The sequence below is a fragment of the Myodes glareolus genome, chromosome 1, assembly GCF_982192425.1.
Source record: "Myodes glareolus chromosome 1, mMyoGla1.1, whole genome shotgun sequence".
Lineage (NCBI taxonomy): Eukaryota > Metazoa > Chordata > Mammalia > Rodentia > Cricetidae > Myodes > Myodes glareolus.
The window spans coordinates 101,575,037-101,600,968 of NC_142026.1; the positions used below are offsets into that span (position 1 = coordinate 101,575,037).

A 25,932-nucleotide genomic window follows, 5' to 3' on the forward strand; every position below is an offset into this window, starting at 1 on the left:
AGCTGGGGGAGCAACTTATTTGATCTTTATCTTGTGAAGTAACTATAGCAGGATTGCCACTGGCTTTTTATCTTTGATGCTCTGGGAATGGAAAGCTACTCCCAAACTGAGGAAAGCCACTACATTGTCACACTGGAATGCAATTGGAAACTGCCAAGTCACCCATTCTGGGAATCTGGTTCCAGGCTTGGTTCTGATTTGCTTTGAATAGCTGGCTGAATAAAATTTGTAGCAACCTGAATCAGGCCTTTTGATGCGTCTTTTGGATTACTATGAAGATTAAATAAGAATACATGTAAAGCCCTTGTCAAATAAGATCTTGTCAAATATGAATCTTTTTATTACAATTACTGTCATCATATGTTCAATATTTTTGTAGCAAGCAGTGCTACATTCAGTATATGGTCACTGAAAAAGCTGTATGTAAACATACAGTTTACATACAGTAAACTGTATGTAACAACAAAAGTTATGTTGTAAACATAAACAAACATTATATACATGTATGCTTATGTTTTTTGAGAGAGAGGATCTTGTCATGTAGCCCAGGATGACCTGGCGCTCATATTTAACCCAAGCTGGCCTCTTCTGCCCAATTCTGCCTCAGCTGCCACAGTGCTGGACTTACAGGTGCGAAACACCATGCTCAGCTCTTGTTTTTAATGTACTGTTGTACACATACCCGGGAAGAAAACCGACTTTGCACTGAAACGTATGGAGTGTTAATTATTATCTATTTGCAAATCATTCTTTCGTGTGTGTGTGTGTGTGTGTTTGTTTTTGTGGTTAAAAAAAAAGACCTTAAAAGAATTCTTTACTTTCAGAGTATTTTCAGAGGTCCACATTATTACAGCTACTCTTAATAGGTAAAGCATCTTATTCTCAGAGAAGAAATGGGGGAAATTGTGCTTTAAGGAGTTTTTCCAAATCACACATTACCAGAAGAAACCTGTGTAAGGTACATACTGTACAATTTTGGCCCAAATACTATAAACTAGACTAATTGCTTTTGAACTGGGTTTATGGCAGATACCTGATGTCTGCTCAATAGAAAACTGCATGTACCAGTTGCTGACTTAGAATAGTAAATATAATAGTAAGTACTCAACCAGTAACGAACTATTATTTAAGCTTCAGGCAGACTTTGATTAAGAAGTGTCTCAAATAAGCCATTTTCTCCCAATAAAAAAAATGTAAAACAAGGCTCATTATCTTTAAGATAGTTTCAATCAGGGGCCTAGCACATCTTGCTCTGCCCCCATGTGATTTATTCCTTCCTTTAGACTGGAGCAAATTACTCTTTGCCGGCCAGACTCCTGAGTCAACGGCCCCTGGGCGTTTCTGCACTCGGCCAGCCACAGCCCGTGCACCCAAACGCTCGCCACGTGAATCCACCAAACAAGGATTCCCTGGTCCCCACCTCATTCCCTCACAGAGAAGCCAGCCTAAAAGGTAAAAGAGAAGGCGGTACCCCCCCTGCGCCCACCCCTCCTCGCGGCAGCAGCCAATCGCTTTGCTCCGTGGTGCGCCCGAGGCTTTGGATTGGACTCGCCGAGGCTCGGCGCGGAAGCCGAGCGCATGGGTGGAGCCGCGAAATCCCTGTCCGTCACGTGCGGCCGCGGGGTCTCCCCCGCCTCACTGCACGCCCCGGGGCGCCGAGGGGGGCGGGGCCCGCGAGCCGCCGCGCCTGCGCGGTGCGCTTTCTCGGGGAGCAGCTGCTGCCGCCGCCGCTGCCGCGCCGCCGCCGCCACCGACACAGCCACAGCCACCGAAGCCGCGTCTGAAGCGACCTCCGCGTTCGGGAGTAGAATTCGGAATCCCTGCGCCTGGCTAACAATGAAGCAGAGTTCCAACGTGCCGGCTTTCCTCAGCAAGCTGTGGACGCTGGTGGAGGAAACCCATACCAATGAGTTCATCACCTGGAGCCAGGTAGAGTCGGGGATTCGGTGGCCCCGCGGGTGTCCCTGCCGAACCGGCTGGGCTGGGCTCGGTGGCTCCCGCGGCCTGCGGCGGCGGCCTGCGCGGCCTCCCGCTCCTCGCGCGGACCCCCGGCTTTGTGTGAGCCGCGAGCCGGGCCCGGCCGGCCGGCTGCGCTCGCACGGGCCGCGGTGGGGGAGGGGCGCCCTGGTAACGGTCCCGCCGGCCGGCCCGGGCGCTCGGAACCGGCCCCGCAGCCGCGCGTTCTGCACACTCATCCCTCGTCGTCTGCTCGCTGCGGGCGCGGAGGTCGCTCGCGGAGCCGCGGGCGGGCGGGTGGGTGAGCGTGCGCGGGTCTTATCTAAGGAAATCACCTCCGCGGCGGGGATTGCTCGCCCTCGCGTCGGGGAATCTTTTATGGTGGTCAGGGTAAAGGGAAAATGTACAGACTCAGACCAAAGCTGCGTAGAGATTAATTATTGTTTGGAGACTGAACCACTTGTTTAATCGGCTTTTTTTTTAAACGGTTATTTTAGTGAAAAGTGGCAGTAGACCATGCTTGGTAACTTAGTGGGGAGTTAAAAACGAGTCGTTAAATTTCACTGAGTGGTTGTTGGCGGAGTGGTGTCTGGCTGCCTTGATCAGTTTGATCCAGATTCTACTTATAAATAAAGATGACCTTAAATCAAGCCCGGTATCTCGCTTGGTCTAAGTTATGCGTAAGATGGATGCGTTGCCTAGGTGACCTAAGGAACCCTCCCCCTCTCCCCCCCAGTTCCACACAAAGGTTCTTTGCGGAGTGATTGCTTGCATCTCTAGTGCCTTTTCTTTGGTGGGCGCAGTTCTTAGATGATCGGAATGGCTTTATGAAGGGGATTGGCGGCTCTTACTGTAGAAGATCACCTAGTCGTGGGTATTCTCATGTTTACAGTTTTTGAGATGAGTTAGTGAAAACTAACCTCTTAATACCTAGCACTTGCTATATGTGAAATAAATGGTATCTCTTTGTTTCTGTGCTCCTTTTTGCTGTTAAGCTAGTTTTCCGTTTACATGCCTTTAATAGCGAACAATAGAATACCTGATAGTTTGACAACTATGTCACTGAATTTCGCCTAGTATTAGCCTCATTTTGGTCTTCTAAACTAACTTAGAATTTCCTTTTCTTGGGTAAGTATTGCCACCTAGGTGTCCCACCCCCTGCAAATTGTGTATAGTAAGTATTTGGTGAATTTGGTACATTGGTGCAAAGATGTGAAGAAGGACAACTACCAGCAGGTACTTAAAATAAACAGATGTCTCATGCTATTCGTCAGTCGGCAGGATTAAAGGTTGACAAGACTGAGTACAGACTGTTACTCAGCTGGGCTTTATCGTTAGAAATTGGGCTGCAGTACTTTCCCCAACCAAGCTAAGTTTATTGAACTTCCTTAGGCTTGCGAAAGGCTGTCTAATAAATTCAAATTAGACAAAACATTTTAATAACTTTCTTCGGAATGGTTTGAAATGTGGAGGATTTAAACCAGTGCTTAACTATGAAGTCTTACTACTTCTAAATGAATCAAGCTACTTATTTTTATTCATCTCATTAAGTCTCCATTTATATTTTAACTTCCCATTTCTAATATACTCATAGGACAGTCAAAATGTAAACTCAGTAGGGTATTTGTTCTAGAGACACAATTAGTTCTTGATGTTTGAATCAATGAAACTGCTACAAAATGTAATGGGTTTGATTGGAATGGTATCACTGGTATCCTGGGATAACAATGACTATGGCCCATATGGTCCTGCTGTAATGTTAAAGGTTGGACAGCACTGATGGAATAATATTTGAAAAGTGTCTTAGAAATCATTTGGATGAGCCTAGTTCTTTCATAGGTAAAAATTTCCAGGCTTACGGGGGACTATAATGCTTATGTGTATGTAGGGTACGGGAGACTCCTAACAAGATTCTGGGCTCCAAACTCTCCCACTGTCTGACAGTGTACGTTTTATACAGGCTGGCACTGTCTTTAGTTTTATATCAAAGTGTTGTCCTGTACGACTAGTAGGAAGTTCTAGGTAACGCTATCTAGAGCTAATCCTAGTTTCTTAGGACAGATTTCTCTCTGTTTTGCTGTCACAGATTTTTTTTTTTCCAGAAAGCAGTGCCAATAGTGAAAGGTTGGAAAACTGAAATAAGTTATTCTCTCTTTTTTAATGGTGTGTGAGTGTGCGCGCGTGTGTATATAGTGCAGGTACCTTCAGAGGGCAGGGGCGAGAGTCAGATTTCCTAATGCTGGGTTTATGGGCTATCATGAGCCTACCCACATGAGTGGTAGGAACCAAACTGGGTTCTCTGAGAGCAGTATGAGCTCTTGACTGCTGAGGCTTCTCTCTAGCCCCATTGTGATCTAATCAGCATTCCCTCTTGAAAGCTGTGCATGAGGTGTTCAGTTACTTCATCTCTTTGTCAAAGAGAATATTACCATTCTCGGAGATTCCCAGGGTGGTAGGTAGAAAATATTTCCTTAAAAAAACTTTATGTTAAGTTATATTTCTGTTAGTAATTAGTGAGTTCTAAAGTTTTTTTATATTAGCCTCTTGGGTTCCCTCTTCTGTGAAAAATTTGTATTGTGGAGTTTATTAATATTTTATTGTTTATAGTATAGGTATATAGTTACCTTTTTCTTGTAATTGCATATCTTCATCTTTAAAAACCTTTTGAAAATTAAGATAGTTTAAAGTTGAGACACTTTAATGTATTGGATTATTAGCTTTGGAGTATTAGCTTTACAATGCTATATTTGTTTTCCTTAGATTCTTTTATTTTAATATTTAATTAAAGGTCCCATGTGTTTAGATTATTTATTATAGGGATATTTTACTCTATTGTGGTTCCAAATTGCCTTCTTTTGCACATTTTATGAAGAGAAATGTACTTTTTCTTTCCCATGTCTTAAGTTTATGTGGAATAAACTTTTGAGGGTAATTTGAGGGATATATCTCACTGTTTTTTTTCATTTATTAGTTATCCAGCATCTTTATTGAATAATTTTCTGGGTTCTTTATGCCATCACCTTTGTGCAGTCCTTTTTTTTTTTGTAAAAAAACATGAAATCAAATTGAACATTTTAGCTCTATATTAGTAAATGTGCATTTTTGGTGAAATAAGGTGAAATCAAAACATTTTAGCTATGTATTAAATAAATGTACACTTCAATTATATTATATTATATTACATTATATTACATTATCACTGCCCAGCTGTAGAATAACTTTTATCTTTCCAAACTGAAATTATGGCTTACTTTCTTTTGCTGTGGTAAGAAACCGTGATCAAAACAGCTTACAGAAGAGTCTGTTTGAGGCTTACAGTTCAGAAGGTGAGTCCATGACCATCAGGGTGGGGAGCATAGCAGTCACACCAGCATGGATTAGGAGCAGTAGTTAGGAGCTTACATCTGATTCACAAGAGGCAGAGAACGCTAGCTGGAAATTGTGTGGACTTCTGAAACCTCAGAAAGCCCACCTCCCAGTGACACACGTCCTCCAACAAGGCCACCTGGTCCTTCCCAAACAGTTCCACTAACTGGGGGCCGACCATTCAAATACTTGAGCCTGTGTAACACATGTCAAATTCTATTTGAAAAGCTGAATAATATTTCTCAGTATTTCTATACCACATTTTGTTCATCCATTGATTAGATGATGGACACTTAAGTTGCTTTCACTTTTTTTGAATTTTGTGACATATTACAGGGATCATGAGGTGCCAGTATCTCTTCAGGTCCTTTGTTAGTTTTGGGGTGTTTATATAAAATAGGAATTACTGGTTCCTTTGGTAAATCTGTTCTTTAATTTTTGTTTTTTGTTTGTTTTTGAGCAACTGCTGTACTGTATTCAACAACAGCTGCAGTATCGTCTGTACCACCATCAAGTCATGACTCATTCCTTCACACCTTCAACACGTTATAGTTCTTTGATAAAGCCATTCTAAATTGCTGGGAAAGTAGTATCGTATTGTTTAACTTTCGTTTTTCTAATGATTTGTGAATATCAGGCATCTTTCATATACTTATTGGCAATTTTGAATCCTTGGAAAATGATAATCGGAGTCCTTGCTCATTTTTAATTGGATATTTGTTGGTTTTTGATATATGTTTCATACCTCATTTACAAATCTTTTGACCATTCTGTGGGAGGGGTTTTCTTGCTTATTGATGTTCAGTATACAAAAGTTTTTAAACTTGATATTATCCCATATTTTATATTGCCTGTATTTCAGTTTTGTATTCAAGACTTCATTTCCAAATCAAACATCATGAAATTTTTCCTGTGTGTGTGTGTGTGTGTATGCACGCGTGCGCGCGCGCGCTCATGCACAAGTTTCTCTGTGTATCCCTGGCTGTTCTGGACTGGGCAGAACTACCTGCCTCTGCCTGCTGAGTGCTGGGACTGATGATGCACACTATAGCGACCTGGCAAGATTCAGATCTTTGATGCTAATGTGTTTAGTTTTTAGTGGCTATTTTGAGTTAAGTTATATACATGGTGTCAGGTAAGAGGTCAACTGTTTTGTTTTACATATGAGTATCTTGTTTTCTCCATAATTAGTCTAGAAGCCAGCCTGGCCTGTGGCAATGGTGGTGTAGCCTGTTGTAGCTCCTCATAGGCTGAGTCAGGAAGATCACAAAGTTGAGACCTGCCTGGGCTGCAGATGAGTTCTAAGCCAACCTGGGCATCTAATGAGACTCTTGCCTCAGAAACTAAGGGCTGAAGAGGTGGCTTGGAAGTTAAGAGCACTTGTTAGAGGACAGAGGTTTGGTTCCCAGCTCACATGCTGATGCACATGTAACTCAGTTCCAGGGACTCTGAAGCATTTTAACCTCCATAAACATCAGGCATATTTGCAGTATATGTACAGATATTTAATTGTGTGTACCTAAGTGTTTTGCCTTTAATTAATTGTATGTGCCTAAGTGTTTTGCCTGTATCTTTTTTTAGAAAGTAAAAGGGGGTGGGTGCTGGAGATAGTGTTCAGTGAGTGAGTGCTTGCCTAGCTCTAAATCTGGACACCAGCACCACACCCTATTCAATGAATTAGTCTTGTAACCAGAAATCTTTCGAAGCTCTTTCATAGTTTTTCAGTGTAATAGTTACATATGTTATGGATAGTGGTAAAATAGTGATTTCTCAATTTGTTTTTGTCAGTTTATTTACCTTAACTTTACAGTAACTTAGTAGCACTGTTTACATATTAGGCCTTTTGTTTAGTATACACACTTTGAATATTTCTTCACAGAGTATGATGCAGCCTTTGGTTTGATGCTGATACCTAAAATGTTTTTGTAATTTGACTTGTAATTACAGTTTTTTTTGTCCCAATATCAAAAATAGAATGTTGGTCTGAAGGTATCTAGAAAGGTTTACTATGATTCACATATATAACTTTGTCAGAGGGCCTTAGCTGATTGACATTTGTGGGCTTTTTGTTTGGTTTTTAGAATGGGCAAAGTTTTCTGGTCTTGGATGAACAGAGATTTGCAAAAGAAATTCTTCCCAAGTACTTCAAACATAATAACATGGCCAGCTTTGTGAGACAACTAAATATGTGTGAGTATGACCAGTGGTTTGCCTTTAATGCTATTAACCTCTGATTAAGCCAGTTTTTCTCATTAAAAAAATGAAGTATATTTCTGTGTAAGCTTTATTTTTCAGTTGTCTAATTTTAGTATGTAAATTTGAATCTTTGTCAGATGGCTTCCGTAAAGTATTACATATCGATTCTGGAATTATAAAACAGGAAAGAGATGGCCCTGTTGAATTTCAGCATCCTTACTTCAAACAAGGCCAGGACGACTTGCTGGAGAACATTAAAAGGAAGGTGAGCTGCTGCTGACGTGCATTAATGAGGTTATAGACCTAAGGAACAGACTGGGTATGGTGGTGTACACCTGTAATCCCAGCACTTGGTTGGCAGAGGCAGGAGATTTGCTGTATATTTGAGTCCAGCTTGGTCTAAATATTGAGTTCCAGACCAGCCTGGACTATAGAGTGAGATTCTGTATCAATAACCATTACTACTAACGAATATATAGATAATGAAAATGAATGTGTAGAAATACAGAGATATTCCCTATAGAGATGAACTAGACTAATAAATCTAATTAATTGTTCATCTGTTCCGACCACCTACTTCAGACTTGGCTGTGTGAGAGTATTACAGTCCCCACTTTAAGGAGGGAAGGAAAATACCATATTGTGCCAGAGTAGAGTTACTCATTGTCAAGGGAGGGCTTACTCTTGAATTTGCAGAGAAAAGAATTAACTATCTTCTGCTAAAATGAGATGTCTTAGTAAATTCATAGGAGGTGTATAAGAAAGAGAGTGGGGATAGAGATAGTCCAGTGGTAGAGCATTTCTAGCACCTTAAAACTCTTCCTCAGTTCCTGTCACCAAAAGGTGGGAGGTGGTGGTGAAAAGGGGACAGGAGACTACCTATAGCCCAGTGGCTAGAAATGTAAGTCTACTTAATCTAACACAAGGCCTTGAGTTCAATCCTAAATACTGCAGAATAAAAATAAAAGGTGACGAGCCCATGAAAGAAATTTACCTAATATGCAGCTGTATTACTACATAATTTTAATTAATATGGAATATGATATAATAAAGAATCTTGGAAATGATAGGAAATTCAATTGACAGAGGAAATAAAAAGATATTTGTAGTGATATTTCATTTATATTTTAATAAATAAAGCTTGCCTGAAGATCAGAGAGTAAAACAGCCCCACTTGTCAGTCTTTAGACCAGGCAGTGATATCGCACACCTTTAATCCCAGTAGCCATACTAGTTTGACATAGAAACCGGCTGGTGCATGTCTTTAATCCCAGCACTAGAGAGGTCTATAAGATGGGAGGAGACAGCTCACAGACACAGTCTCACTCTGAGATTGCTGGAGGCAGGCTTGCCATTTTGGACTGAGGTAGAGCTAAGAACCAGTGACTGTTTTGCTTTTCTGACTTTCAGGTTGAACCCCAGTTACTATTGCTGGGTTTTTATCAATTCTGCTACAGATCCTTATATTCCTGCTCATTCCATTATGATGACTACTCCTAAGCAGACTAGGGAAAGGGGGGAAATTAAGTGATTATTCCTTGCTTTCTCTTGTACTAAGCTATGCAGTTTATTCTTACTCTAGAATTTATCTAGAAATTATAACCACATCTCACTTTTTTAATAGGATACAGAGACTTCTCATAATAGGAAGTTTTGAATTATAATCATGGGGGCTTAGTATATATTTAATTTTTTAAATTTGTATTTTGGAAGGTTTCATCTTCAAAACCAGAGGAAAATAAAATTCGTCAGGAAGATTTAACAAAAATTATAAGTAGTGCTCAGAAGGTTCAGATAAAGCAAGAAACTATTGAGTCCAGGCTTTCAGAATTAAAAAGGTAAAAATATTTCCAAATATAATCCTACTATTAAGGAAGTTGGGGAGTGTGTGTTGGGGTTTGGAGAGTGTCTAGTGTTTTACTTTTTTTAACTCTCGGTGGTTTTTTTTTTTTTTCCATATCACTTCCCTTTACTTTTAGTGTGTAGATGTAGACTTTAATTATGGTTGTCAGAATATATAACGTTGCCATGAAGCTTGTCTGGTTTATGAAATGGTAGATATTTAAGATAATGTAGTAAATAAGTTCTACATAGATTAGTTTTCATATGGTTTCACATGGAAGTGAGGGCACTTTAGAAATCACATATAACTGGTTGATAGTGTAGTCAGTAGTTTAGCAAAGATTAGTTCTCCTGTGGTCTTCATACATAAATGACTTTTTAAAATGTGTATGTCATTGTGGCCTGTCTGTTAGGAAATCTCACACACATACACACAGAGTTGTCCTACTTGATCCTGACACAGACCCAGGAGAGGGTTACACACACCTCTTATATTCAAAAACATGACTTTTCTTGTTTCACAACATTATTTAGTAGTATTTTCTCAACTGACACACTCTTAACTTGTAAATAGAGTAGGTATGTTTTATTCTTACATATACGAGGCATTTTCTTAATAGCAAGAGAGTAGTTATTTCACAGTCTATCTTACAGTTGGGCTGTTAAGTTATTCAGATGTTTTCATGATGAGTGACTTTGGACTTTGATTCCTTGTTTGAATAAGCCTTAAACTTTGCAGTTTTACTTATTTTATCTAACTAGTTTGCTGTTTGCTCTATTTGTCTTCTGCTAGCATCATCCTTTAAGCTAATTCAAGATTTGATCAGTCATTCTTTAACTCTTAGAGATAACCATCTTCTGCCTCAGTAGACAGGTAGCAGCATCTTTAAATTTGATTTTGAAAATATACAGTGATTATTTAGTAAGTATTACAAACTATTTTCTTTTCTGGTACCTCTATGTGTGAATCTGCCCTTTTTTGTTACAGTAGTACAGATAACTTGAGGAAGAGAACTTTTGGGAGATTAATAGAAGTTAAAATAAGCATTTGATAGTTGAATTATCCTTATTCTATTAGTTTGGCAATTTTAATAATAGCAATTTTGATTTTACAAAGGCAAGAAGGGAAAGGAATTATAGCTATTGGGTAAGTTATTGGACTTCCCTCTTTAAAAAGACTTAGAGGTGTTCTTTGCCTCCTTAGAGGGTTTGATACAGATCTTCAGATAGCTTTAGGGCCTAACAGACTAAATTTACTTTAATAGTTGCAGTTATCTGTATATATTGGGCAAAAGTCCTTCACTTCATCTATATAGCAAGATTGTGATTCTTTTCCTGGCAGTGTTTATGGAAGTTTAGGTGGTTCATACACATGAGATGCTAAGCATAGTGCCCAGAACCTGTCATGTGCTGGTCAGTGTTCTTCCCTTTGTTTCCCGAAACAGTTATTAAAATCAGTATATTCTTGTCATCTTATTTAAACTTAATTTTCAAGCTAAAAGCACTAAGTCCAGTTATCAAAAGGAGTAAATTACCTACCACTGTGCATGCAAGTATGTATCTTCAGGCTTTTTACAGTATTGCTGTGACGAGTAGACAATACAGTTGAGAAGCTTGGTTGTTTAATATTTGTTCTTTAGGCAAGGTCTTAAACCTGTAGTTCTCCTACCTCTGCCTGGCTACTCCACCTCTGGGTTGTTAAGGTCTCTGGCTTTCTTGATTAAAAAATGTGGCTTGATCTTCTGACCAAATCTTCCTTGTTTTGGTTTATAAATGAATTTTAATACAGTGAGAATGAGTCACTTTGGAAGGAGGTGTCTGAATTAAGAGCAAAGCACGCACAGCAGCAGCAAGTCATTAGGAAGGTAAGAAGCGTCTGGCCACACTGCGCTCTGTTTGCGCGGTAGGCAGACAGTTTTACTGTCTGGACTATTTTGTTGGTGTTGCTGTTTTCTCTGATCGGCATAGTTTTAAAGTCATTTGGCCAAATTGGGAATTCAGCGATATTTTTTTCCTATGTGTGCTGTAATTGGACATAGTATAAAAATAGTTTAAAAAATAACAAAATAAATTTAAGATACTGAGCTGAAAATTAATGAAAGAATTAGAATCTGTCCATGGCATTATGTCCTTGTCATTTAATCTCTACATTCCAGCTTTCATTTGCCATTAAGAAAAGAAACATGAGAGTAATTATGGTATCTATTTTTTGCTTATGAGTGAACTGGACTCATAGCAACAGGTTCCTTTGAGGGAAGGGTGGGGGAGAGATGAATCTTGTTCTTGCTTGAAAAGGCAGTTGAGCTAAAAATAAGCTTATGAATGACAGGAGTTGGATCTTGCGAACCAGGCTTATGGCAGAGAGGAATAGCAGTTGTCACACTGGGCCTATGATCAAAATAATGTGCCAGTTTTATAAAATAAAGTAGCATTAAGGTTAGACATAATTGAATTCAATTCTGTGTTTCATTCAAGTATGTGTTTTTAAAACTTGTGTAGGCAGTTCTAATGCATAGCCCTGTTAAGGATAATTGAGTTAAAATAACAGGTGTTTTTAATTTTGTGCTAGATGAAAAGATCTGTTCATATTTTTCACAAAACAGCATTTTGCTTAAGTATTAACTACTTAATCTGTATTGTTTTATCCAAAAGCAAAGATAGTTGGTGAAATAATTAACTAACAGAATTTTAGTTTTTTACTAATTTTTCTGCTCAACTTAGAAGTTTGAATATGCTATACAATAAACTTAGTTGACGATTCTGTTTTAATCATGTTAAAATTTATAAGATATAAAACTCTACAGAGTCTAAAACAGTCCTCCAACCACTTGGGCTTTTATTCAGACATTGTAGCACTTCTTTTTGTTGTTACCGACTGTCTTCACTTGACATCTTTAGTAGGAAGCTGACGTTAAAATTTCAGGTCATCTCCTAAGCCAGAGGGGTTCTCATAAATGATACCTAGAAGGCTAAACTGTTAGTTAATACAGTCATTGCTGGATCCCACCAGAATTTAGATTGGATATTTCTGTGGTGAAGTTGATGACTTAAATGTCTAAGAACATACTAGAACAGTGCTGCTGGGCCATATCTTACTTAAAGAAACAAGCTTAAAAATAAGGTTTATTTATAAGTTTATCTGTTCAATCACTTTCTCTCTAAATTTAATCAGATACTTAAAATTTACTGTCTGTTAATTGGGCAAGCTTAGATGGATGTATTGCAAAAGCCGCTTGTATTTCTAAGATTGGTCAGTACACTCTTTTGAACCTTAAACTTTATGATCTGTTCTGAGTTAATAATTCCTTTTGCCTCTAATTAGCTATCAAACACCAGATTATCTGTCCTTGCATCACACTTTAGTCTTCCTGATAAAAAAACCAAATCTCGAGTGTTAATTTGTGAGAAATTACAGTGACTTGGCTTTAGTTGGTATGTGTTTAGAATCACTTATTGTGAACAATGCATGTAAGGCAGAAAGTGGGGAATAATGATCTGAAGTATATATAAAGATTTGATATAGCTGGGTGGTGGTGGCGCACACCTTTAATCCCAGCACTCCGGACGCAGAGTCGGCAGGCAGATCTCTGTGAGTTCGAGGCCAGCCTGGTCTACAAGATGTAGTTCTGGGAGAGGCAGCAAAGCTATATAGAGAAACCATATCTCAAAAAACAAACAAAAGATTTGATATAATGTCGACAGAATCTTTGAAAAAATTTTGTTTACATTTTCTTTTCAGATTGTCCAGTTTATTGTTACATTGGTTCAGAATAATCAGCTTGTGAGTTTAAAACGTAAAAGGTAACTTTTTTTTTTTTGCCTTCCAAACATTTTAGTGTTTAATCATGACGACCCGTGTTTGCTGAGTATACATCTGGTACCAAAGCACAGCTGCTGCTTGTTAAATTATATTAGCAATTCAAGAGTGATATCACAATGCTTAGGAAAGTAGACACATTGGAGATTGTAATTTTCTTCAGATTTTGGGATATTTATATACATGTGAGGTATCTGAAAATTTGTGTCTGAACTCAAAATTTATTTATGTGTTAGGCATACTTCATGTGGTCTGAAAGTAATTACCTCTTCAGTAATTTTGTACATGAGGTAGTTTTATATGTTAAGCAGCTAAAAGGGTTGAGATTTTATGTTGATACCTTTACTTGACCATGGCCCGTCACGTCAATAGAAAGGACTTTTCCATTCATGCCATATTAATGCTCACAAGTTTACTGATTTTGAAGATATGCAGCCTATTTATTCTCTATGCCCAGCTTCATGCTGATGCTTTTTTGAGAAGTAAGGTAGGCTAGATGGTCAGTTTGTAGACTCAAGGATCTTACTGGTAATTGATTTTCATTCATATTGACAGTTTAAAGTAGCATTAGGTCTTAATGAGGAGAACTCTAAATTATATTATTTGTTATGTGGAAGGGAAAGAACCAAATATTACTCGGTTTATTTTAAATATAAGTTGACCCAATCTTTTAAAATCTTAATGATAAATATGTTAGCTCATAATGCCATTGTTACACGTAAACCAGAAGACTAGTTGACAAAAGGCATAGATAGAAGGCAAAAAAGATGATCTGGAAGGCCAAGATTTTGTGGCAGTGTATAATTGTCTGTGGCTTTAATTGTAAGATACCACTTTAAAAAATTAAGTGTTTGTTGTAAGAAATTCAGTAGTTATGAAGAATTTCTATTGTATTTTTATTGGAGGTTTTTGATCATTTAAGTAAGTTTGCTTGAGGTGTTGTGAGCAAATTACTAGAAACCTTAAATTTCTTTTATTTTTTTCTCTTTTGGAATTATATAAATATTCTTATTTAACAGGCCTCTTCTTCTAAACACTAATGGAGCTCAGAAGAAGAATCTATTTCAGCACATAGTCAAAGAACCAACTGATAGTCACCATCATAAAGTAAATTTTAATGTATTTTATATTTATTGTCTCAAACTAAATTTTATTATGGCAGTGTTTTATGCAGTCAAAGACGTTTAGTGAATAATAATGTAAGTGCTCATCCCCAGCTCTATTAAAGCATGACGTTTTCATTGTTCGCTTTAGAGTAATTTTAAGAAATAAGTCATTACAAATAGTTGTTATTTCCAAGCTTTAGTATTTGTTATTGCCAAGGGTGTTTTATGTCTATGAACTCAGGAATACTGTTGTCATTTGGCATATATCTAAATTTTATATAAATGATATTATTTATATACTCTGCAGTATGACTTCCTCCTCGGTACAAGGGATTGGTTGAATGCCGGCCTCTTAACCTGCTAAGCCTGCACTGTTGTACCAGTGAGCTGTAGCTCAGCAGTACCTTTTTGTTACTTTTGAAATTGATAAAACATATGCCATGTGTTGTGATCTTGTATAAATTAAACAGTATGATGATGTCATCATGGTGTGATACAGTTGTGTGAAGTCCTGATGCTTATTTCCTTTTGTTCTTCTGAGATAAATATGTATTGACTAGGATGCTTTTCTCTGGCAACGTCTAATATTTTTATATACCTCTGTTTTTTTCTATAGACTTCTAATTGGATATTAGTCTACCATCAAACTAGTCCAAGCCTCTTTTTGTGATACTGCTCTCTGATTGATAATCCTGGGATTTTTTTTTTTTTTGATAGTGCTAGAGATCAAATCTAAGTTCTTGCACAGCAAGGAAAATGCTGTATCACTGAGTTACTGTTGTTAGTTTGAATGTTAGGATTTTTAAAATGTTGTGTCAGATTAATTACTGAACAGTTGAGTTTTTTTTTTTTTATTTATCTTTATTTTAACCCCTCTGGTACGAAACAGAGTTAACTTTATATTACAGTGTTCACCCACTTCTCTTTCTAAACCAAGTAGATGTAACTTGATTTTTGGATTGAAGGCTTATAGAAGTAAATGAGTGTTTGTTAACTGAAATTTATGTATTTTTAAAGTGTTTCATATATTTTAGATGATTTTTTAAACTAGAATTTAAATATTTTAAAGCACTTTACATCTCTTACCTTTGTCATCTAATATCAAACTTCAAAAATTTTTGCATTATAATTTACTTTTTAGGGAATGAACTTTTTAATGTAACTGACCTGAAAGTACCTATACATTTTTCCTTTTTCTTTTTTGGATCTTGGGGGTTGAACCTAGAATGCCATGCTTGTTAGGCAAGTATTATGTCCCTGAGGTATATCCCCCAGCTACCTTTTTTCACTTTGTGATAGGACCCACCAGGCTGCCTAGCCTGCTATTGAACTCACTCTGTAATCCAGGCAGGCCTTGAACTCCAGATTTTCCTGTCTCAGCCTCCTCAGTAGTTGGCATAATAGCCTGGGCCATCACACTACCTTTGTAATTGCATCTTCACATTAGAAAGAACAAATTGTTGGTAAAATAGCCAAAGTGACCTTTAGCTGTGAAACTGTTGACGTTTTATATATCTCTTAGTGAAGCTATTTAATAACTAAGAATAAAACCTCTTTAGACACAGCCGGTTCAGATAGAACAATCGCTGTCAGTACAGTGGCCGTGTGATTTTGCTTGAAATTTCTGAAGACATAGAACCTGTTCACTATTTATCTATAAAAGTTCTTTAGAATTTGAAGATCTTCATAGAAGCACGCTTTGGGCATGTCATCTTCAGGGTCTCCTATAATAAAGTAATTTGTTGTTAAGTAGAATATGAGTATATACTTCATAAGTATAAAAATGATTTATAATAACTCATTAGTATGTGAGTCCCAGAAGGGCAGAGGACAAAGCTGTTTTGTTTATTGTGCTCAACATTTAGTAAATAGGATAGATCCAGTTTGTCTATGTGATGACATCCTTTGTAGTAGTCCATGTGTTCTTGTTTTCTCCTGAATCTTTAGGTTCCACATAGTAGGACTGAAGGTTTAAAGTCAAGAGAGCGGATTTCAGATGACATAATTATTTATGATGTTACTGATGATAATGCTGATGAAGAAAATATTCCAGTTATTCCAGAAACTAATGAGGATGTTGTATCTGATCCCAAGTAAGTGATCATGAGATAATATTTGGAAAAGGATCCATCATTGTTCTTACCAAATGACTAAATTAAAAGTTTTTTGAAAAACTAATTTTTTTCCCATATTTGGTTTGAAGTGCTAATCTTCTTCTCATATTTGGAGTATTGATCCAGAGAAACCCTACCAAAGAAAGAAAGAAAGAAAATAGATGATTTTTATTTTGAGTTAAACCTTTTTCCTTGATTCTTTGTGGTTTTCTTTGTTACGAATTATCAGAATTGGTCTAAACTACTCATTCCAGAAAAAGAAAATCTTTTAATTGGTGTTTTGTAAATTCTATCAGAGAATGAAAATAAATTTGCCTTTTCTAAAATTGTATTTTTTTCTTATATTGCTGATTAGCTGTAGCCAGTATCCTGACATTGTAATTGTTGAAGATGACAATGAAGACGAGTACGCTCCTGTCATTCAGAGTACAGATCAGAACGAGCTAGCCAGAGAGTCATTAAGTTTGGGAAGCGCTGGCAGCAGCCCGCTCATGTCTAGTGCAGTCCAGATAAATGGCTCATCCGGTCTGACCTCAGAGGATCCTGTGACCATGATGGATTCCATTTTGAATGATAACATTAACCTCTTGGGAAAGTGAGTATTCATCTAGATGTTTTAAATTACTTTTTAAAATTGGTTCAATAATAAACCTGAAGTAAATATTAAATTTCTGTAAATTCGAAAGCAATAATGATAGTGGTACAATGATCTTCCTTTCACATGCTTGACCCCAGGTTGTCTCTTTTTCTATTGATCACAGTTGAACTCCATAGGCAAAGGGATCTAACTGTCCCGTGAGTAAATAGAACTTTGTTGAGCAATTCTTTAGATTTTTAAAAATTCTTGAAGGTATTTGTGCTTTTAACTCTACCAGTTCTGTATACTAGTGTAGTTTCTTTTAAGGGACAGATTGTATTAAAAGTGTAGTCATTTATAGTACAGAAGTAATTAGTGTGACTATTAGGAGTTTTAGAGTAGAGAAATAAAGAAAAAAAGGGGAAAGCACACCTTTTCTGAAAATACTAAATTTGTGTAAAAGACTTGAGTTTTTCAATTTTCAGAAGTCCCAAATCTTAAATGGGATGTTTTCAGAGCTGGTAAGAACCTAGAAGTCACTAAGATGATTCTGTAGAGCTAAATCACCAGCAGTGGTTTGTAATGTAAGAATGAGAATACTTAATAAATATGAAATTGTTATTTTTTTTCTTTAGGGTTGAGCTGTTGGATTATCTTGACAGCATTGATTGTAGTTTAGAGGACTTCCAAGCCATGCTCTCAGGAAGACAATTTAGCATAGACCCAGATCTCCTGGTTGATGTAGGTACTTTGCATAATCTTTACTATACTGGTGGTTTGTGTACTTATATATATTGTTTAAAGTTGATACTTTTTTGTATTCTATACTTTCTGCGTTTTTCTTATTTAATGATTTTTATTAGGAATTGTAACAGGTGGACATAGGGCACTGGGGTGTGACCACTCTCTGCCTCTGAGAAGCACTTGCCCATTCTTTTCTGTATTACCACTACTAAATGCAAGTTTTATCTAAACTTGTTACTTTATGTATATTTTATTCTAGAATAAACTGTCACTGAATAAAGGATCTTTGAAAATAGTAATAGCTACATGTAGTCACAGAGTATCATAGAGACACTTGTTAATACTTGGAATTAACATTTTCTAGTAAATACCTTTCATTATATTTGTTATATTTTGTATGTCTTGAATCCGAATCCCTTCTCTAGTCTTTGTCACCATCTGTGTGAACTTAACTCCAATATTGTCTGGACTGATAATCTTTTCTCTGATTTTAGTCCCTAAACACCTTCTTACCCATTTTGATTTTGTTCTCTTCATTCTTCTTGCCCTATCCAGAGCTTTCTATATTCATCTAACTTTGTCCTACTCAGGCAAATCTTGTTCTTTCCTCTCTAATATCTGTTTATTCTAAGAAATATTTTGCCTTACAATGAACTTCCTTTTAGATCAAAGGAATCCTTAAAATTGCCACTTTAAGAACTTCTTAATGATGCTAAAAGGAATTAGTCCTTTTTTACTTTTCAGTCTGATTTTTGGTTAACTAATCATTTGCATCTCTTATCATAAAATTGGTCTGTCACATAGCTTAAACACCCTTCCCAAATTGTCAGTACTACACAGGACTGTATTTCACTATCTTTAAAGATTTCCTTGCCATGCTGATCTTGGTAAGCATGTGATACCCATTTCAGCTTGGCAGCAATAATCTAACAGTCCTTTTTGAGTCCATCAGACCCATTCCCAAGTCTGAATGTGGGTGTTAAAATATAATAGTTTATGTTATCTACAATTCTGTGGTCTTTGGGTCCATTTAATTTTACGTTGAACATTTACAGAATTCGTCTTCAAACTTCCATATTCACCGTGCTCTAGGCTTCAAGCTGTGGTTTTTTGCAGTTTTGTATCCTTTGTTAGAGAAAATAACTTAATGCCTCCTTAACCCAATTCAGTTTTCTGTTCTTGGGTGTGTGTGTGTCTGTTTGTCTCTGTCTCTCTTTTTCTGTCCCTCTGGGTTTGTTTGTTTGCTTTAGTTTTCTTTTGCTGGACTGGTGAAAGATGGCTTGTTTTGAATTAGAAAAGTCTGAGTTTTTGGATATTGTTTGTTTTGGGTTCCGTTTTCATTTCTCTCTGTGTGTATGTGAGAGAGAGAGAGACAGAGAGAGAGGGAGGGAGGGAGGGTTGGTTCTCTGTAGCTTTGGAGCCTGTCCTCGAACTAGGTTTTGTAGAGTAGTCTGGCCTCAAACTTAGAGATCCATCTGCCTCTGCCTCCTGAGTACTGGGATTAAAGGCATGTGCCGCCACCACCTGTTTTGAATAGTGCTTCTTAATTATTTAACTGGCCTTAGAAAACTTAACTTTCTTTTATTAAGATAGGGTTTCATGCATTCTCTAAGCTGTCCTGGAACTTCCTGTATAGCTGAGGATGACCTTGAACTTCTAATCTTCTGCTTCCCTCCTAAGTGGTAGGATTACAGGCAGACACCATTAGATCATTACTCCTACTTTTCACTTTGGGGTGATTAAACACAGACTTTGATGCATGCTACTCAGACGCTGTCAACTGAACTACATCCCCAACGTGGAAAGGTGGTCTTTCAGGTTTCTTCATCTATTAAGTAGGGCTAATGCTTAACAGGAAGAGCTATTGGAGGAATTACAAATAACTAACCCCACTGTGGATGCTGTATTTTAGTACTATAGAGTAGTCTACAAGCGGATTTGTTTTTGGTTTTGAAACAAGATCTCTTAGAACACAGAATGCCTTGTATTTAAACTTCTGCCTCCCACGTGCTAGGATTATAGGTGTCTTCCTTATGAGGGTCTCACATCTTTCTTCTTGTGTCTTCCTAATCATTCTATTTTCAGAAGAACTTTTTCTGATGTCTTCTACTCTGGGGCACTCCGTTTTGTATCCCCCCCCCCATTTCTTGTCTTTCTGTTCTTCCTCTTTGAAGACATTTTGACATTATCCTGTTCTGAAATGTATGTATCTCTGGTTCTTAATACTTTTAAATGCAAACTTGGCTTAAATTCTACTCCATGACTTTGTGATGCCTTATCTGCCTGTCTTTAGATTATATAAGTTCAATGCCAAAATTTTCTTTATTCCTAATAACTATGCCCATTTACAGCATTCTTAATTTTTATAGTAATATCAACTTTCATGGGATATATATTACCAGAATCACTTTGATTTTCTTTATCTCATCACTAGATACTTTTTTCAAAACAGTATTGACAAACTATCATAATTTGCATTTTATCTTTTTTTAACCAAGACTTACATCTCTTATGAATTAGATTATAGTGTCATAAATTTTAAAATCTACCTCTGGCTGCCTCATTCTCTGAAATGGATGGTGAAGATAATCAAGATACAAACCAAGTGCGTTGTAGAGTTCCGGCTTCTCTTTATCAAGTTCAGTTCTTACATCTTAGGAAGTCGTTGAGCCTTAGAATTCAAGAAGTTGTCTCAGTTCCTTATATGTGAATTGGTTGTGTATATTTTGTACCATCTATCTTGGAGTAAGTATACTCCAAGTCAATGAATACTCCTAAGTCAGGGAATAGGGTTTTGAGACAGAAAGGGATAAAACAGCATACATTGCTGACCTTACTCAGGTACTACCCTGTCTGTAGGTACAAAATTGCATCAGACTTCTCTAGAATAGTCATAGTCACCTGCCGCGATAGATTTGAGCTCCTTAACCTCTTCAGTAGTCAGTGGGTGATATGAAAAGAGGGAAATAAAATGGGAAGAGATCCAAGGATTTTTTTTTTTTTTTTGACAACTGTGGTCTTTAAGAAAGGAGTCTTTCCCTGAAAGTAACCCTTCACCCACATTCCTGTATTCTTATAAGTAACTCGAATAAATTCATTGGCTCACCAAAAAAAAAAAAAAAACCAACCAAAACCAGAGCGAGAAGAAGGATAACTGTGATCTCTGCATTTTATTATTTGTGAACCACTGGCTTTGGTCATTCTTATAAAATGCGGACCGAACGTTTATTTCAGTGCTCAGTCTATTAGGAATCTTAATTCCTGGTAGAATCTGAACTCGTCCACTGAATGGCTTTGCACTGCTTTTTCTAAACTTTTGTCTAGAACTGTTCAAGTCAGAATTTCTGTAATTTGCGTCGTACTTAACCATTTCTAGAATATGCTGTAACCCTTGGTGTTACAGTGGCTAGTACTCTGTCTTCCGGACCATTCTCTTGGGACATAGCGCCATCTTGTGTATGCCCGCGTCTGTGCTTCCCTCTGCTCTTGTTCTCCATGCTCTCTAATGCTCTTAAGCTCTACTACTTGTGAAACTGGATTGTCTATAAGTAGACTATTTAATGTTAGCAGTGTCTTTCAGATTGTAAGCTCCTAGAGAGCAGAAATAATGTTTTCTTGGTGTCAGTGATTTCTTATTTTGAAGCTTATGACTTAAAGTTGTATTTATGAGTCGGCTGGACTATGAGTACAATTCATTGGCATTATTTTGGTACTTAACAACTTCCCTTGCTACGTGGAAAATAAAATGAAGCAGGTGTTTTGTCAGGGCACCACCGGATGTGTTTGTTAGGTTTCACTGTCACAGTGGGTTCTGATTTTGTCATGTGATTAGCAGGTATTATATGAAGGCCTAGTTTCAAGACATGAGACAGCGTTTGGTGCTACATTTGCCTAAGGACGTTCAGGAAGAGAAAAGATAGGAAATTGAATGGAGATTAAGGAAGGGTTAGGAATTGTGGGAAACTATTTCAAATGCTTTGCTCCCCTGGAGAGACACCCTTAGAGCATAAAATCCCATCTAGTGCATGGCCAGCTTGCTCTGCCTTTGTTTTCTTTTGCTTTCTTGCTTTTCCAAGCTTGTTTCAGTCTGTGGAACCCTCATAGTGGAGGAATGACATCCCTTCACTCAACATGGTTGTATAAAACTTTTTAACACACAAATCCTTTAAAATATTTTTTAAACTTATCATCTTTCTTGTTTGGTCTTTCAGCTTTTCACTAGTTCTGTGCAGATGAATCCCACAGATTACATCAATAATACAAAAGTAAGTTTTAATTCATGTTGCTCAGGACCCATAGCTATAAACATCTGAAAAAGTCCTAGTACACATACATAGAAAGCAGTAGCTCTCTCAATTACAGAAAACATTTTACATTCCTACCTAATGTGTGATTGAGATAGTAAAGTACTAGATGGAAAATTAACATTTGGGTCTGGGGTCATCTTCACTGCCCAACTCTGCTGGCACATGTGGGATTCACTCTCAGTGAAAATCGGCCTCAGTGCTGGGAAATCACCTGGCCTTGGTTTGTTCAGATACTTCATTAAAGCAAAAATGATTAAAATTTAATTTCTGCATTTTGTATTCTTTCTTTCCATAAACAATTTCTCAGATTTTTCAGTTGAAAATAACTGGTTCATTTTTCTTCTTTAGGTCCGTTAATTAAAAACTAGCTAAAGCAAAGGCAGATTTTGCTAGCTAGGAGCTTTACCTGTATAAAGCTTTTTTTTTTTTTTAACCAAAAGAATTTTTTTCAACAACTAGGAACTCCAGTTGGACTTAGCAAACTCATAGGAGAGTTTTAAGGACAATCTGTTATGGCAGATGCTTATAAATTTTTTTATTTTTATATAGCTTAATTACCTTGACCAATTTATTCCCCATATCTAATATGTATACCTAATTATCTTTGTTCTTTTGGGTTTTTGTTTTTTTTACTGATTACAAAACAAATCAAATTCCAATTCTGGATTAGTGAAGTCAGTTACATTCCTGTCCTTTTAATCTAAAAATGACACATCTCAAATATGAATGATTATAGAGTTGATAAGTTGAAATTTTCTATTGTCATGTGTAAGGAGATCACCTGGCCAGTTTTCCTACATTTTAAAGGTTTGTCTTGTCTGACGCAGAGCCTCTCAGAACTCTGAAATTGTAGAGTAGGACATTCATCGTGCAGTTTGGGTTATTGACATACGGTGCACTATTTCTGTAAACAGCCAAGCCTACTAGGTTTTATGGGTTCTATGTCACAACTGTGAATACTGTAATTGTAGGTTAAGCATGTATGGGTAATGCATATAAGAATGCGTTGCTGTGTTTTGATAAACATAAATCTAAGCAGGCAATAAGCCAAATTTCACTACCATTTACCTAGGCTTAAAGTATGAATATTTTCTCAGTATATTGAGTGTTAAATCACATCATATTTTAATTTAGTGATATGCTTTGCTGTTTATTGCTAAAACTGAGTCATTGTTCTTTGATTATCCTCTTTATTCTAGAAACTAAAAACTTAGAATTTTCAGAAATAATCAGAAAACAGAAAATTGCATATTGCTTTCTGATCTTATGAAAAATATATTTTAAGGGTGATGTTTTATTACAGTCTGATTCCAGGGAACTTGCAAATTTGGTATTTTTATCACTTATCTTTTTGCTCATGACAAGGGTATATGACATGTAACATATTTTCTTAGTCTGGATACCTTTTACTCCTTAGTGTAGCTGAGTGGCCACTACTAAATGAGTAAGAACTTGGATGGTAAAAAATAAATTCATAATCTTGGTTCTCAGATTAGCGGCATCCTTGGTAAATACCTTTTTCAAGGAAAATAAAATGTATAAACATTTGTGTATTATGACTCTTAAATGATGAACTATTTTTACTTAAATATTTGTAATGGTTTAGTTTTCATCTTATGGTCATTATGTTTTGCTTCTGTCAGAAGAATGTAGGAATTTTACATGTTTGTTAGCCCATACATACTAAAGCAACATGTAGAAATGTACTTAGGATTATCAGAAGTAATTGTGCTTCGTCTGCACCTCAGAGTTTGAGCACTGCTGAAAAGATGGCTGACATCTTAGCAACATTGTAGATTTAAGATTTAAGTCCCCTAAGAATCAGAAGGGAAGGACACAGTGCCTGAAGAATCAACGGAAGTGAAATTAAAGAACCTAAAGAAGTCACTTAAAGGACAAGAAGAAGCCATCACAGTTGAGGCTTCCAAGAGCAGGGATGTTTTCATAGAAGTCACTGTGTCATCCTTTGCAACTGTTGAGTGCATTTTTCTCTGCTAGCTCTTCTGGTCACATGAAGAATATTGTGCAATGCATTTCTAATCAAAACTGTTTAAAATGCATATTTAATTATATCCTCATTAGCATGTGAAACCACCTGTATTTGATTTATTCCTATCTTTAATCTTTGACAATTCTGTCTGTCCTGTACTGAAATGCTTTTCTTTTCTTTTACTTCACGTACTTTATTCTAACCCTAAGGACAAGTTTCTTAGCCAGTATGGTTAATTCCAGTGAGATTTTCCTCTTTTGTTCATCTTTTCTGGTGCTCCCCTTTCCAGTATATTTCAGATATGTTGATATTATTTTATCAGTTTTTAAATGTTGATACCCTTAAAGATGTAAAACAAGTTTTTATATTATAATTTATTATTATTTTTCTTTTAGTCTGAGAATAAGGTATTAGAAACTACCAAGAGCACTGTCATTCAACAAGTTTCAGAAGACGGAAGAAAATCCAAGTCCAAACCAGGTAGCTATGCAAGTAGTCTGAATTCCTGTAGGACTTTTTTTTGTTGTTTTGGTTGGTTTGTTTGAGTTTCACTATAGAATTTAATGCAAACCATGGAAATACTGTCATACTTGAACAACTGGATGGGCTAGGCTCTTGTGTGCATGTACAAAGCACTGGGTTCAATCCCACAATTTCCTGTAGTTCAGCACTGCAGAAAACAAAATCCATACAAACAGGATGGACTGCTGCCTTGACTTTGTGGGTGGTGTTTCAAGTTTCTAATATCATAACAAAATGTAAATGGTGAGGTAATGGTTTCTGTACTTTGAATTTTTTGCCTTATTTAAGATTAAAAGACAAATCTTATAGCTAAATTGAATTTAGGTTAACTTTCCTGGCTTTAATGTTTTAAAACTTAGTGATATAAAGTATACGATTTCTTATTTGGGTATATAAAAGTATTTTTCTTATCTTTATAGATAAACAACTTATCCAGTATACTGCCTTTCCACTTCTTGCATTCCTCGACGGGAACTCTGCTTCTGCTATTGAACAGGGGACTACAACTGTGACATCAGAAGTTATACCGTCTGTAGATAAACCCATAGAAGTTGATGAGCTTCTGGACAACAACCTGGACCAAGAGCCAACCCAAAGTAAGCTTGTTCGCCTGGAACCGTTGACTGAAGCCGAAGCTAGTGAAGCCACACTGTTTTATTTATGTGAACTTGCTCCTGCACCTCTGGATAGTGATATGCCACTTTTAGATAGTTAAACTCCCAAATGGACACTCTATGTATATATTCATCAAAATGATGAAGTATTTATTTTAAAGTATCATTTGGTACTTTGTTTTGTAAATTACTTTTTGTTTAATCAGATACTGTGGAATAAAAGCACCTTTTGCTTTTCTCACTAACCACACTCTTGCAAAGCTTTCAGATGTTACTTGGCTGCTTTAGGTGTATAAATTTTAATGCACATTATTGGAATATCTTAAGTTGAATTCAAATGGCCATTTTTCTCCAATTGTAGTAATTTGGATTTTTTATATGCAAATATGACCATTTAATCCCAGTTAAACTTGTTTATTTTCAATTGAGTGAGTGTTTAGAACTAAAGGTAGAAAACTCTGATCTACTTACTTTTGTTAAGTATTTTTGACTTATTTTTTAAAACTGGGAACATAAAGTGCCTGTATCTTGTAATATTTCATGTCATTTTTGGTTCAGAGAAGTTCTTTTATGTTCAGAGAAATGCCTCAACAGAAAAGGCCAAGTATACATGAGTAATCACTCTGAAGTGATTCCAGCTCCACATACATAGAACGTGGAGACAGGTTGCATTAACCCTGTCCACTTAGACTAGTTTAAGTATGTTTTCTGGTTGGTTCTTTTAAACCATGGTATTTAGTAAAATAAATATGACTAATGTTGAGTACTAGTATTTGTTGTG

The 25,932-nt window shown here is 36.8% G+C and overlaps 1 protein-coding gene across 3 annotated transcripts; it reads left to right on the forward strand.

The window, feature by feature from the left end:
- Positions 1-1,714: 1,714 nt before the first annotated feature.
- Hsf2 (heat shock transcription factor 2) lies at positions 1,715-25,914 on the forward strand. 3 transcript variants are annotated; one of them, XM_085690057.2, is made up of 13 exons: positions 1,715-1,929; positions 7,404-7,512; positions 7,656-7,783; positions 9,232-9,356; positions 11,150-11,225; positions 13,100-13,161; positions 14,197-14,284; positions 16,231-16,376; positions 16,753-16,992; positions 17,610-17,715; positions 21,930-21,983; positions 24,411-24,495; positions 24,957-25,914. In XM_085690057.2, exons 1-13 carry the CDS (start codon positions 1,837-1,839, stop codon positions 25,250-25,252), a joined length of 1,608 nt encoding a protein of 535 aa, XP_085546183.2. In that variant the 5' UTR covers positions 1,715-1,836; the 3' UTR covers positions 25,253-25,914. The 3 variants fall into 3 exon arrangements, with proteins under 3 accessions (XP_085546183.2, XP_085546184.2, XP_085546185.2); XM_085690059.2 differs by lacking the exon at positions 1,715-1,929 and adding an exon at positions 2,807-2,826; XM_085690058.2 differs by lacking the exon at positions 21,930-21,983.
- Positions 25,915-25,932: the final 18 nt, after the last annotated feature.